The sequence below is a fragment of the Cupressus sempervirens genome, chromosome 6 (assembly GCF_028749045.1).
Source record: "Cupressus sempervirens isolate cs-2001-9-10 chromosome 6, ASM2874904v1, whole genome shotgun sequence".
Classification (NCBI taxonomy): Eukaryota; Viridiplantae; Streptophyta; class Pinopsida; order Cupressales; family Cupressaceae; genus Cupressus; species Cupressus sempervirens.
Window position 1 is genome coordinate 12,737,171 of NC_143123.1, and position 15,727 is coordinate 12,752,897.

General features: G+C 38.5%; 1 protein-coding gene across 1 annotated transcript in view; it reads right to left on the reverse strand.

Moving 5' to 3' along the window:
- Positions 1-1,194: 1,194 nt before the first annotated feature.
- Positions 1,195-15,727, reverse strand: part of LOC149550786 (early nodulin-93-like) — a 43,314-nt gene continuing 28,781 nt past the window's right edge. Inside the window, exon 4 of the mRNA XM_089786361.1 lies at positions 1,195-1,604. Coding sequence (XP_089642487.1) covers positions 1,501-1,604 — 104 coding nt within the window. The 3' untranslated portion in view covers positions 1,195-1,500. The remainder of the gene's footprint in view (positions 1,605-15,727) is intronic.

The window sequence follows — 15,727 nt, forward strand, 5'->3', positions numbered from 1 at the left end:
TAAGGCATTTGACCCTCCACTTATCTTCGAGTCACAGTGGTTGGAAATAACAATCCCCAAATCACTCTCAGTAACATCCTTTCCTCTAGAAAATTGGTTTCTACTTCCTGATGCCATTAGACGCTTAGTACAAACTTGACATAAAAAAACCAGGAAAACATATATATTGCCACAGGGACTCGTGCAGACCCACCTGCAAGTATAGATGTTGCGTGTTAATCAAGTACTTATGGCAAGTCTGTGACAGAACCCTTCAGACCCACCTGCAAGCACAGGTGCAACTTTTTTGGCCCTCAAAGGACTGGCAAGTTCTCTACAGCCTTAATTACTATGGCCCTATCTCAATTTTAACAGCTTTTTGTTTTTATAAAACACAAGACTTTATCAAAACACTTGAAAGGCTACGGTGATAGCAGACTCTTTTTTTTTTTGCAACCATGACAGTTTGTGCCTTAGCTAATGTTGAATAATAAGTTTTTTGCTGTTCTAATTTTAACATCTAATAGAACTCTAAATGCCAGTCTTTGAATATTTTATGCATATTATCCAGTATAGCAAGGGGTTAATTTAAATTGTCCATGCACCTGATGAAAACAAGTACATCTCTCCTTAATTCACCTTCAAATACTAATTTTAATATGACGTGTGTATGTCCAAATCCTGAAAACATTGTTGGACTGTATAACTACAGCCCTGAACATCATAACAGCCCTAAGTTTTAGTTCCAATTAATAATACTAAAGCCTGATGGAGACACATAAAGTGTAGCTATATAGTATGTTTTATACATTGCTTCAGGAAAGGTTCAATGACATATCAACATCTAGCTATATAGTTGGGTTTTGTTTGAAACTATATTATAGTGTCTAGTTATGTAGTTTTCTATTTGCTGAATTTTATTCATTGAAATACAAAACTATTATCCAACTAATAATATTGACTCTAAAATTCATTTAGGGTGAAGCAAAATAAAGTTGCAAAGGTACTTTGACTTCATGCAGGCTTGTAGCATCATTTTCCATGCACTGGCAACTTCAATTTTATTGGCCAATAATAGTTTGGGTTTTCCAAAGAATAACAGTCCCTACTGAATGCCGAGGCAGGAGTTGGTCTGTCTTTACTTTGATATTTAATACTGGTAGATACATTGATATTTTCAATCCAAGAATAGATTTCATGATAGTAAATGCCAGATTTCTTTGAGGGTTCAAACAAACTTTGATATTTGAAAATTGTAGATCTGCAAATATTGCAAATAATTTAAATATTTGCTTTTAATAACAATAACTGAGAGCTACAGAGCTACAGAGCTACAAGGAAAGAAAATCACAAAATTGTAGGAAGACCATTATTTCAAAATTTCCATACAAGCAAAGTCCTTCAAAATTGGCACACAACATTCTTGGCATTTCCAAGCTACCTTAAGTCTTAATTACCACCCCATAATGAGGAATATTACTTGTGACTTGGACATCAGAAAATATGCAAGTCTTTGTAAGACTATTCAGATTTCATATTATGTAATTTATACTGCTTGATAGAGTTCTGTCGAGAGCACTCCAAGATAGTCTTCTCTGCAACAATGAAGTAAGTAGCAATAGAAGCTACATTCCAAAGAAAACACAGTATCAGCATTTTGGAGCAGCTATTTGACATGCTACTCTTACAATTAAAATAAGAGCCTATTATATTGCAGATGCATCATAATGTAATAACCCGGAAACTGTTCATATAATGCATGTGTATCATTATAATATAAAAAACCAGATAAAACATGAGACTCTATATTTCTTTACCCTTGTGTCTACCACAATAGAATAAAAGCATTGAAAGTCCCAGAAAAATCCATCCAGGAGAAAATCTAAGTAAATTTTTCTTCTGGACAACAGCCTATAGTCCATCGTGTTCATATCTTTATCTGTGTCAATTAAACTAATGTTTTTTTCTAGCCAGCTTAATCATGTTATTAATTATTTTCTTGTTTGCTTTATTTGTGTAATAAGTATAGATCACTCTATTGTTCTATATGAATCTAGTTATTAACTTGACTGTTTGGTAAATCTAATGGTAAATCAGGCCACGGTTGCTGATTTGACAGGCTTTGTCTACACCTAGTATTGTATTGTGTACTACCTTGTGTTATAAACTTATAAGCTTTGTGTTATGTCCATGGTGTGTGATTCCATACCTGCAAGTAAATTTTATTAGGTAATGTAGTATTTTGGAGTTAATCTATCATAAGGTTGACACAACTAATAAAACCTAGAAGAAGCTCATAATAGAGAAAAACTTCAAAATAATTCCAATGTTTCTACGTTTTCAGTTTTCACAAAATTATCATGTAGTACTTCATTCCAGACCATAATTGCAAACATTAACATTGAAATATTTAGGAGCTTGCCCATGATTACGGCATTACTTTCTGAAAATTCTGCCATCTTAATAACTTATTGTTGAATTCGTCTCTGCATTACTTTACACTTTCTTATTGACATATATTTGTCTATCATATCCCTAACCAGACCATGTTACTTACTTGATGAAGTTAGACTGTTTGGGCTTATGAGGTCTGTTGATTTAAAGTGACTGAATAAAACTACATAGCACTTTATGATACCATCATTTCAATATTACCAAAGACATATCACACTATAAGTTTGTTTCCTCTATCCGGCATTAGTTTCCAAAACTTCTGCTATCTTAAATTCTTTGTGTTTGTATTCTTCTCTACATTACTTTCATACTCTCTTATTCAAATATACTTGTCTTTTATAACTTGTTGCACATTTAGTATTAGAAGGTTTTACACACCAAGTTTTGCCAAACACTTCCATGTAATTTTCCTGGTACTAAGCAATTTCGGCTCTGCCACTTGCAATGCACAAGATAAGCACACCGAATATGAGATAAACATGTCAAAAACATGATTCAAACACTGGAAAACATGTTTTGTAGTTTATGAGCCAGATTGACTCATGTTAGACAAATAGACAAGCATTGCAGCATTGCAGAGAAAATTGCCAGAGTTTTGCAGGGGATTTGAGGAGCGTTTCAAGTTTCTGTTTAATAATCAACAGGTCTGACTCTATCACCCAGTTGTGTAGGATAAATATGATTTGAACGCTAAGAAATGTGTTTTGTAGTTTTATAAGCCCTATCAACTCATGTTAGACAAAGACAAAAACATTACAACATCGTACAGCAAACTGCAAAGATTCTATAGAATTTTGAGTTTGCAGATTAGCCCCCTTTTCTTTTTATCCCCCTTGATTTTTAAGCATATAGAATATTTCTAATTTCCAAGCATATTAAATATCTATGACACGCAAAATTTACAAATTTTATTAATTTGAATTCAATGTAAATCTTTTTGCCAATTTACACAAGTTTAAGTGAATCGTTTTTTCTTTTTTATTATTTAAATAGTTTTTGAACACAAGGTTTACATTTTATGTTTAATACATATTAATTTTTTCAAATTCATTAATTCAATTTCTAATTTGATTACTATTCAAATTCTATAATATGTTTAAATTTATCATGATAGGCAGATTCAAGACTCCCGAGGATTTCTCAGCTCCTATCCATAGCACTATTGGGGTGAAGCAAGGTTGACCTCTTTCCCCCACCTTATTTGGCATTTATATTGATGAGTTTGAGGCCTTTCTCAGAGACACTTCACTCCCCGATGATGGTTGTTATTTGCATCAGGTTCTGATTTCCATTCTCCTATTTGCAGATGATGTGATCCTCTTGGCTTCCTCTTCAGAGAGTCTTCATAGACTTTTGGATGGCTTGGCTTTCTTCTACAACCTTCGGCAGCTCACTGTGAACCTGGGCAAGACTCGGGTTATGGTCTTCAACAACCTGAAGACCTCGAGTCTGCACTTCTACTTCTAGGGCCAAGAAATTGAGATTGCCTCTTATGTGTACCTTGGGGTCAAGTTCTTTGGACCTCGCTTCAGTTTGAGCCCTGCCATCCAGCCTAGAGTTAATAAGGGGATGGGATCCCTTGCTATGCTCAAGAGGCAGTGCTTTAGACATCATTTCCAAGACCACTGTGTCCAAGCTATCCCACCTGAACTCCTTGGTCAGGCCGACTGTTTTGTATGGTTCTGTGGTTTAGGGGTTGTCTCTTCTCGACTTAGATTGGGCTTATATTGAGTGTGTCCAAAAATTGTTGCTATGTCATATTATCAAATGCCATCAACTCACCCCTCAACATTATTTTGGCTAAGTTTGGGGCCATCCCTTAGGGCTAAGTGTCATTTTCGACCTAGTTCGATTTCTTCACCATCTTCGTGGCTTTTGGGATTCCGCAAATGATTGACATAAATACTCATACTTGGCTTATTGTTCCTCGGTCGTAGTTGCTAGCTTTGATGCTACCTCCAAAGCCCGTTTCAAGTATCGCAAGCTACTTCCTTGCTGAGATCAATCGGGATCAATATCGAACACCTCCCGCCCTTCCAATTCTCGCTTGATGCTCCCGTTCACCTCCTCCCCTCACAGCAGGAGCTAAACGAACATGTCAGGCTTGACATCTACAAACAGTACATCACCGCGACTTGGAGTAACCCTGCTGAGGGGTTACGTCCAAAGATGACCTTCTATGCTAAGCACTTCATGGATATTAAGGATGGTATAATTGTACACCCTAGCTACCTATCTCGACATTGGGGCCTTGCCTTATGCATCTCTCTCGGGCCTTTCAGAGCGGGCTCCCACTAGTTTTGGATCTAGACCAACCATCACATTGATAGAGAGGACCAGGTCTATCGGTTGTGTACCCTTGGTGTCGCAGAAACTGAGACACATCATTTTCCATTATCCCGCCTACTACAAGATCAGAGGGAGATTTTACTGTTTATTCAGAGAGTGCAAATCACTCACAACTTTCTTCAGCTATATAGATTAGAGGTGTCTTACGTTGCATCTCCACGAGACTATGCAATTCCACGACAACACTCTTCGACTCTTATTTCCCCAGAGAACAGACCCGGTTCAGCTGATCACTGCTTCCTTCTCTCCCTTGTCTCTAGCGTGGGGGGTGAAGTGGCCACTCTGTACCACCACCACCAGTCGCTCTAGATCTGTGAGGCCTTCCAGCGGACTTACTCATCAACATTACCCCTCTAACAACTCTCAGCGATAGTCCAGGGCCCATACTTGCCCCAAACATTATCCTTTGGTGTTGGACTTCTTTTGGCCAAGGAAGGACCCTTAGTCCTTGCCTCCTTGTTGGTCCCATTTGTTTCTTTCAATTCCTATTTGCTCTTTCCCGGACATCATTTGGTGTTCTTGTGGCCTGTTGTCTCATTGTTGTACATTTGTAGTCCCATAGACCCTTTGGCAGTCTTTTGTTGGACGTTAATAAATTTATCTTATCTTAAAATTTAAATGACTTCAAATTTTTCTTTTTTCTTTTTTTAATATTGCACATTGGTTATTGATTGCATCAAACTCTACATCAGGTTTAGACTCAGCAAGGGAAAGTTGCTCTATTGGAAGCTAACCAACTAGAAGCCATGACCCTACTGGAAATTTGCCATAATAGAATTAATCATGAATATTCAAATGCACCAAAAGATGCGAAACAGGAAATGAGAGCACTTCTTGCATTACTGGATAAGAAGAATTTGGAGAGGGTGAGGGAACAGGCCTATTGCTCCTAATTTTCTAGCAAAAAACTGAGCTACATATGACAGGCATTATCAGCTCTAGTTGCAGTCCACATATATATGGCACATCACAAGTAAAGGCACTTATCAAGCTCGTGTAGAGCCCAAAGAAGTTTTTTTCTGGAAACTTGTACATGGAGCACAACCTTCCCTACAAGGTAAAGAATGGAACAAAGAGGTACACAAGGAAGCAGATAAGGCATGCATAATTTTATTTTTGAAATTACAAATTGTGAAAACGGGTCCATGGGGATATTTGGAATGGATGCTTTATTTCTTGTCTCAAAAAAGTTATTGAGTTACAAGTTTGACCGGTTGAGGTAGAGGTGGCCATATGCAGTTCAAGTGAAGCAACTAATGCAATTCTGTGTTTTTTAGAAGCCTCCTTATCTTGGTGTAGGTTTTGGGATGGGTTAACACCTTTGATTATGGTAACTAGAGTGGTTGGCCTTTCTTTCCCGATTTGGTAAGTTGAAGGTTGTAGTTTTGCAAGAAGAGATTTTGCAGGTTCAAGGATAGAGGAGCATGTTTACATATGCAGGAATCAGATTTGCAGACTTGAAGAATTCCAAGGTAGTTATTGCTTCGAGGTTGCTGATTTCTGTATGAAGCCAACAAGGCAGAAATCTATTGTGATGCCAAAACAGCTTTGTTATTTGATTTTCCATGAAAAATAATTGAAAGCAAGTGTCGTAAATTGCATGTTTCCAGAAAGTTTTTTTATATAAGCTGGCTTTGTGTTAGGAACTTAGGAGTTTATCCTTCATCAAGTTCAGAGGTACGATCTGAACCGAAGATAAATTGAGACAACTAAATTATTTCATAGATAAAATATAACACTTCTGAAATCATTAATTACCTTAATATCACTTTTAAGCACAAACTCAAGATGAACAAAGAAAAAAATTCATGAATTGGGAAGTTACAATGATAGATTACAAGTCTGAAAAACTCATCTGCTCACTGCTGCTACAAAAAAGCTAAGAACAATGAAAACCAAACAAGACATTGATGGAGGTTAAATGGTTAAAAATTAAAACCGTTTGATCTTTTATTCTCCTTACTACAAACTAAAAGCAGATTGTAAACTATATTTTCTGTAAAGCTTGAACTAGCTTCAAATGCCAGCAAATTATACATTAATTTAAAAAATTAAAACAACTGCAAGAAATTGAAGAACACATCAGCTTGGTAGTATCAACCGATCACAATCTACAAAGAGCTTACAAATAGATAATGTAATGTCCACTTTCCAATGTCCTAGTTTTTGCCATAAAATTAATATTCCAAATAAAGAAGGAACAATAGAGTTAACAATATCATTTACAAATTTTGGAGTAACATGGATCCTGATTGGGACCCTGCAATTATGTTAGGTAATTGTTGTCACAAAAGTTTGCACCCTTGTCCAAAGTTTTTACCTAAGGACAACCTTGTGAAACATGGAAACAACCTCCAAGCTGTGAGACTTGAACTGTGAGATTGAGTCTCCGGAGAAGGCTGGCTTCCTTTACTATCAGGGTGCACCTAACCACACTTGGAGAGGAAACGGGAGAAGGAATGCATGAAAGAAAATCTACCTACTCTAACCTAAGGGGTGATGCACCTAGATTGAATGGTTGTAACTCTGCTCTTATATGCGCAACACATTAAATGAAAAATCCAGATACACAGATCTTGGCTCTATTCTATTTTCAAAGAACTCACATGTAGGTTTAGAACTGGTCAAGTGCTGAAAGGAAAGACATCTTCACAATACAACTACCATCAACAGCTTGGACACAACTAAGAAGAACCTTAAAACAATAAAGAAACATTCAGAACAAGGCAAGATACATGCATGGACACCGAATAGCAAGGAGAGGTAAGGAAGGGAACAATTTTATTAATGGAAGGCAAGGAATACAATTACAAAGCCCAAGACTACTGCAAGTAAACATCACAGAACAGGGCGGAACCGTTTACAAGTATTTACAGCTGCCTTTTATAGAGTTCAGGCACAGCTCAGAAACTTCTACCGTAAGGCAAAGCACAACTACTACCATCAAAGCTGTAGAGAACAATCATGTAGATCAAGAAAATCTGATCTTGGCATGCATCCAATATTTCACACAAAACGAAGCCCTGAGAAGACAAAAACAGCAGCCATCAATGCATAACCAGACAAATGGGTAACCCGGATGATGGAGAGAGTGCCTCTACATCGTTTCTAGCACAATAATAACTCTGGAGTGGTTGAAATTAATCACAAGGATCGGATTGTGCAGGAAAACCATCTTTTTCCCATAGTTGGCCCAACAAATCAGCAAAAGTCAACAGGTCAACTGAGTTTTGCAACCGGGATAAGCCACGTGCACCAATAGTCGTTTATCTTTCCACCACCCCGCAAGGTCTTCACAAGTTTGACTGCCCCATTGGCCAACTAACTGCACCACCTTCTAAACTTGACCGCGACGACTTATGAAACCGCCAACCTAACCGCCGTTGCAAACTACTATTGTCTATTTCCTTAACTAGGGCCGATAGGACACGTGGCCATTTGTCGCTTGCCCGCAATGTTTAAAGTCCTTGCAATTCCATAATGCGGGAAAGCGTTGATCGTCAATCTACGAAAGATCGACGATCATGGAAAATCTTCGTTATTACTACGCCTACCCCATTAATATTTTTGGGCCCACGGACTACTTAGTATCCAACATGACAACACGTCACCCCTTCTAGTGAATCAACATGAAGCGATTGGGATAAAATCCACCTCAGCATGACCTGGCATCATTTTTGGCACTACGTTTTAACCCTGGTGGCCCACACGGAAGAACAGACCCACTAGTCCACATGTCATAACGTCGCTTCCCCGCATTGTCAAAAAGTCTGACAAAATACAGAATGCGGGAAAGCGACTACCAATAGAAATCTAGCCGTATGCCAACTCACCTAACAGCCTGCTTGACACCTTTACTTTGTCTACGGCCCATAAGAAACAAGACCCACTTGTCCACATGGCAGCGAGGCGCCCGCCCGCATTGCATAAAGATAAAGCAATTTCATAATGCGGGAAAGCGCCCACCATGGATCTATGAAAGATCTGACGGTCCAAAAATTTGCGGGGCCGGGAAAAATAAACTTAGGAAAATAGGAAATACAATAAAGTTTATTTCATTTATTTATCTCGTATTTCTGTGGCATTTAAATATTTAAATATTGGGAGTGATCGTTGGGTGGGCCTTAGAGATTAAAATTCAAATATTTGGCAGGGGGGTATTTTTCGCTAACAATTCTAGTGACTTAGAAGGGATGCAAACCTGTTATACGTAAGACCAGTGTCCTTCAACATCCATTGGGCTATAGAGTCATAAAAAATGTGGATCTTGTGCATTATGAAACCCTAACCCTACCTCTGCAACAACAAAACAAGAAAATTTGCAACTGTAATCAGGAACCAGAACCCTTTGCAACTTCAAAACTTCAAAATTTTGGCTATCTCACAGAGAGAAAACTTGTGCTCGTACACTTCTTAGAAAACTAGAAAAAACTAAAAAACAAAACTACTCTAACTATGTACATGATTTTACATATATGCAAGGTTAAACAAACCCATTGACTGGTTTGTTGAGGCAGCTCCCTTTCCTCACCAATTGATTTCTTCTTTCATACAAGAGGGCAGCTGAAAATGACAGCAAGTATGACAAACACACTCCTGCATGAAATACCTTCCTCCCAATGCTGAAAACAATGAAGCTTTCCAGCACTAGGGCATTACCTTGTGGAACAAAACATCTTTGCTCCTCTTTGTGATCTTCATCCTCATGCTCAAGTGTAAGCATGACCGGGGGCAACTTGCTAATTTGTTGCAAGGCTAGATGTCTTATTGGGCATCCTCTTGATGGTGCAAAACCAAAGGAATCATCCTTGACCATTTGATTGTGCTCTGCAATGGTAGTCTCTAACTGGATTGGGAGTAGCTCCTCCTTCTGTGAAGAAAAAATCTCCACCTTGTCTACATGATACTTTTGAGCCACCTCCTTGGGAGCTATTGGTATGGTGTGATTCTCCACCTGTTGCTGCTGCAACTCATGATTATCTGAAGAAGGAGCTACCTGTTTCATGTCCAAGGATGAACAAAACATCTCCAGCTCATCCCAAAAGGTCTCCTCATTAGAATCCTTTTGCTTTGTTGTAGTAATATGCATAGGCTAAGAGACAACCTCATGCATATCAACATGTTCCTCCTCAATTAAAGAGCTATCCTTGAGGCTCTCCTTTCCATCTTTCATATCATGGAGGACTGTCTACTACAACAAATGGTTCTCTTCTTGTTCAACTCGCAGCAAATCCTCATTTTTTGGTAAGGGCTCAAAAGCCATAATTAGTTCCTCAAAGGGAGGAACCACTTTCTCTTCTTTTTCTTCCTCCTCAACAAAGGAGGGAGGCTCTTCAAATAAGAGGGTTGGATCCTCTTCCTTTTCTTAACAGCTACCTCCTTGCTCTCCTCAGCAGGCCACAACTCCTCCCTTGGTAGCTATGTGGGTTTGGATTCACTCTCCCAAAACTCCATATTTGGACTTTCAGGAGTCCATACAACCGGTCCATCTTGAAATAGGGAAATAGTGATAAGTCTAAGGGGTCCATGGGTAACCCAACTTTCTCGCACAAGGAGTGGAGGGACTACAACAATAGGCTCTTGTGAAGGAGGGGACTTTTTAAAGCTTGGGATGACATATTTTGGAGAAGGGGTTGCCTTTGCTTACTTGGCTTGAATATGAGCTGACTGGAGCCTCATTTCCTCCTCTCTTGCTGCAACAACTTACCTTGCAAGATTCTCTGTCTCGCCCTCTCCTCTTCTTCTTGTTGGAGATAGGCCTGGTAGGCCATCTCCTCCTACTGTCTCTCTATTTCTTGTTGCCTTGCAATCTCATCAAGTTGTCTATCAAGGTTCGGCATTTGCTCATGGCTTTCATCCACTTTCCTATCCCATGTAGTCATCTTCCTTTGTGATTCCAAAAACATATCTTTAAGCTCTTCAAATTGGGATGTTGGGACCAATGGAGTAGGGGTAGGGGAAGGGTAATAATTTTGAGCAGAGGGACTATAAACAACTTGGGGCTAAGATTGAAACTGGCAATATAAGGGCCAAGGAATGGCATTGTCATGATATGGGGGGAATAGTGGCTATTTCTATGAAATGGATTCATGATTGGAGCTTCATAAAAAACTACAATTTCATAGAAAACTTAAAAAAGAATCACAAAGATCAAACATGATCCTTACATACTAGCACTATGTCGATATGAAACCAGAAGAAGCACACTAGAGTCGCCATGGTGTTTGATTGAATGCGTCCAAAGGCTGATGACACTGAAAAAAACCCCCAAATTCTTAGTGTATCAAGATCAACTGGCTAACCAGCAGACTTATGTAGTTGAAATTGATTTGTCCCACCGAGTGTACCAAAAACTATTGTCACAAAAGTTTCCACCCTTTCCAAAGTTTTTACCTAAGGACAACCTTGTGAAACATGGAAACAACCTCCAAGCTATGAGACTTGAACTGTGAGGTTGAGTCTCCGGAGAAGGTCGGCTTCCTTTACTATCAGGGTGCAACTAACTACACTTGGAGAGGAAAAGGGAGAAGGAATGCATGAAAGCAAATCTACCTACTCTAACCTAAGGGGTGATGCACCTAGATTGAATGGTTGCAACTCTGCTCTTATATGTGCAACACATTAAATGAAAAGTCCATATACACAGATCTTGGCTCTATTCTATTTTCAAAGAACTCACATGCAGGTTTAGAAATGGTCAGGTGCTGAAAGGAAAGACATTTTCACAACACAACTACCATCAATAGCCTGGACACAACAGAAGAACCTTAAAACAAGAAAGAAACGTTCAGAACAAGGCAAGATACATGCACGAATACTGAATGGCAAGAAGAGGTAAGGAAGGGAACAATTTTATTAATGGAAGGCAAGGAATACAATTATAGAGCCCAAGGCTACTGCAAGTAAACATCACAGAATAGGACAGAGCCCTTTACAAGTATTTACAACTGCCTTTTATAGAGTTTAGGCATAACTCATAAACTTCTACCCTAAGGCAAAGCACAACTACTACCATCAAAGTTGTAGAGAACAATCATGCAGATCAAGAAAATTTGATCTTGGCACAGATTCAGATACAAGAAAATCCAATATTTCACACAAAACAGAGCCCTAAGAAGACAGAAACGGCAGCCATCAATGCATAACCAAACAAATGGGTAACCCAGATGGTGGAGAGAGTGCCTCTGCATCGTTTCTAGCATAGTAATAACTCTGGAGTGGTTCAAATCGATCATGAGGATCGGATTGTACAGGAAAACCATCTTTTTCCCATAGTTGGCCCAACAAATCAGCAAAAGTCAACAGGTCAATTGAGTTTTGCAACCAGGATAAGCCAAGTGGACCAATAGTCTTTTATCTTTCCACCACCTTGCAAGGTCTTCACAAGTTTGACTGCCCCATTGATCAACTAATAGCACCACCTAAACTTGACCGCGATGGCTTATGAAACCGCCTACCTAACTGCCATTGCAAACTGCTATTGTTTATTTTCTTAACTGGGCCAAACAAGACACGTGGCCATTTGTCGCTTGCCTGCAATGTTTAAAGTCCTTGCAATTCCATAATGCGAGAAAGCGTTGATCGTCTATCTATGAAAGATTGACGATCGTGGAAAATCTTTGTTATTACTGCGCCTACCCCATTAAGATTTTCGGGCCCACGGACTACTCAGCATCCAACAAGACAACACGTCACCCCTTCTAGCGAATCAACATGATTAAATTGGGATGAAATCCACGTCAGCACAACCTGGCATCCTTTCTGGCACTACCTTTTAACCCTGGTGGCCCACACGAAAGAATGGACCCACTAGTCCACATGTCATAACGCTGCTTCCCTGAATTGTCAGAAAGTCTGACAAAATATAGAATGCCGAAAAGCGACTAGGAATAGAAATCCAGCCGTATGCCAACTCACTTGACAGCCTGCCTGACACCTTTACTTTGTCTGCGGCCCATAAGAAACAAGACCCACTCGTCCACATGGCAACGAGGCGCTTGCCCGCATTGCATAAAGATAGAGCAATTTCATAATGCGAGAAAGCACCCACCATGGATCTATGCAAGATCTGACGGTTCGAAAAGTTGCAGGGCCAAGAAAAATAAACTTAGGAAAATAGGAAATACAATAAAATTTATTTCATTTATTTATCTCATATTTCCGTGGCATTTAAATATTTAAATATTGGGAGTGACCATTGGGTGGGCCTTAGACATTAAAATTCAAATATTTGGCGGGGAGGGGGCATTTTTGGCTAACAGTAATCATTGAAACATAATCCATAGAATATATCTTTCCTGTTAGGGTTAGGAACATTAACTTAATCAAAGATATAATGAATTTCATTGATGGAGTTCCTTGGAAAAACATATAAGGCGCTTTGAGCTTATTCCTTTCCATCAAGCCCAAGAGCACAAAAGGCGCTGGCCATTTGGCCTCCCAACCCACCTCAGGGTTACCCACTCAAGGTTGTCACCACTCCAATGGAACTTAGGAGCCTTGAATCCCTTATATGTATAGCATCATAATTTGCATGAGAAGTTCCCTAAAGGATTTTTCCAACAACCCACCACCATTATGAAGTAGCACTGGGGATTATACAAGGTGCCTCCAGCCTATCCATCAAGCCCATGAGCACGTAATGTCAACCAGTGTTCAGACTCCTAGCCCCACACAGGGTTTCCACAAATTGAATGGACCCTTTCGCACATTTCTTGTATGTACCATATCTTTGCCTCATACTGGGACAACATATTGGTTGCAAGTTTTAAGCAATCTTTCTCAATATTAATTATGCATACATTCCTACTTCCTATCAAATGGAAAGCACGAAAATCAATCAGCTAGATTAGAATACACTATGCTAGTATGCACCATACTAAATGCCTTGAACGCATATAAACTATTGTCTAATTTATTAACTGTGAGATTGCAGCTCTCTTGCTCAGTTGCACGCTTATTCCCTCTTTGATGCCTTGCTGACTTCTTCCTATCATAGCTTTATATCCTCTTATTTCCTTCAAGAGATGCATTCTTCGGAGGTGTCTGCCCTTCTATAAGGGATCCTGTCCTTTGCAGCTGACTATTAGTGATACTTCTTCATAACCATTATTCACCACAAACAATTCCTTGCGTATTTGAAACAAAGGAGTGGAATTGTTCTTCTTTCTTCTAGGCAACCTTTAGGATCTACCCTAAATCAGCTTGAAGGCCTTCTCTATTTCTGCTTGAACTCTGCTTGAAGGCCTTCTCTTATTTCTGCTTGAACTCTGCTTAAAGATCTCATTATAAATTTTCTCTTAAATCTGCTAGAAGCATTCACAAGGATCACTTCTATTAATATTTCTCCCGTCACACAAGTCTGTTGTTGTACCCATAACATCTCCCTTATTGTCCTCCTCAAATGAACCTTCTTCCCTTTAGATCTTCAAACATAAAGGAGAGGTCACATCCATTCATCATGTCTAAGTTTTGGCAAGAGACACAACCTTTCATAGTTAGCACCCTTTCCAAGTGCACAACTCTTCATAATTTTTGCCCTCAAAAGACTCACTTCCTTATTTACTTCTCATTCCTTTACTAATCCGTGATTCTCATGCTCCATGATTTCTTCCTTCCTTCTCTTCAAATTAAGTTCTCTTTTTCTCCCTTTTATATCTCATGTTTAAGGGAGACACAACTTTTCAATTCATGCCTTTTGACCATTCATCAAAATTAATTAATTTGTAATTATCTTCTACTATATTTTATTATCTATTTATTATTTTTAATTTTATTATTATTTATCATTAAATCCTATTTCAGAAAAGGGACATTACAGATAGCTTATAAAGAGCTCAATGAAGCATTGCTTACAACTCTCTACTGCCTCTCCTTTATATTGCATATTACAAAAAGCTGAATTGATCTTAAAACTAGCATTATACTGCTGATTATTCTCTCCACTGTCGGCTGATATTGATATCACTTCCTCATGCATCCATACACTCATTATTTATATGCCCATAACACTTGCCTCTTATTTTTGCACTCCTAGAAAGGTCCCTTTGTACAAGAAGGAATCCCTGACCGTCAAAAAGAGCAAGCATTAAAAACCACCTCAAACACAAGAGAAAATGTCCATTCATAAGCCTAATGACCAAGGGTACTGTCCAATTTGGCAAATCTACAAGCATATTATCCTCTGTCACAAATGTAACCACAAATATCATAAGCATAATTGCCACATTCACAAGTGTAACTGCCGGTTTGTGAAGTAGCATTGATATATTTCTGTTTGAGCATAAAAATTGTCTTCATGTCATTTTATCTTAGTAGATGTGTGTAACTAACAGTTTCCAAAGCAGCATTGATAATTTCTCAGTTAGATCAGAAAAGTAGTTGTCTTGATGTGGATTAATCCGAGTGCATGCATAGTTTCCAGTTTGCAAAGCAGCATTGGAATTTATTAGTTTGAGCTAACAAATTGTTTTCTTGATGTGGACTTACGAGAGTATAAATCAGTCTAGATATTGTGATTGTTATTCCCAATTCCTTTGGATCATTAATTGAAAAAAAAGATCGTAAGTGCCAATTACAGTAATATGAGAAAGAAATTCCAAAAAGTAAGACAAGAAATGAAGGAAAACATGGTTGTCTACATCCAAAAGAAGCAATCTAGCACAAAATAATTAGCTACAAATTAAAACTGTGATTGAGAAAATCAAATATATAGCTATCGAAAGGTAGATTGATTGGGTAATTAATGAAATTCCACACTGATTTTGGGTCTAACAATAAACAGCCATTTCCTGTAGCCACCAACTCCACTAAGCCATATTTAACTTTTAAGTCTCAATAAATCTCTTTACTAATCCTTTCTTAGGTTGTTCCCTTCAGGCCCCTATATGTTGTGCAGAGTGTTAACAGATAATCTGTTAAGTTTCTGCAAATTCTAAGTAATCAG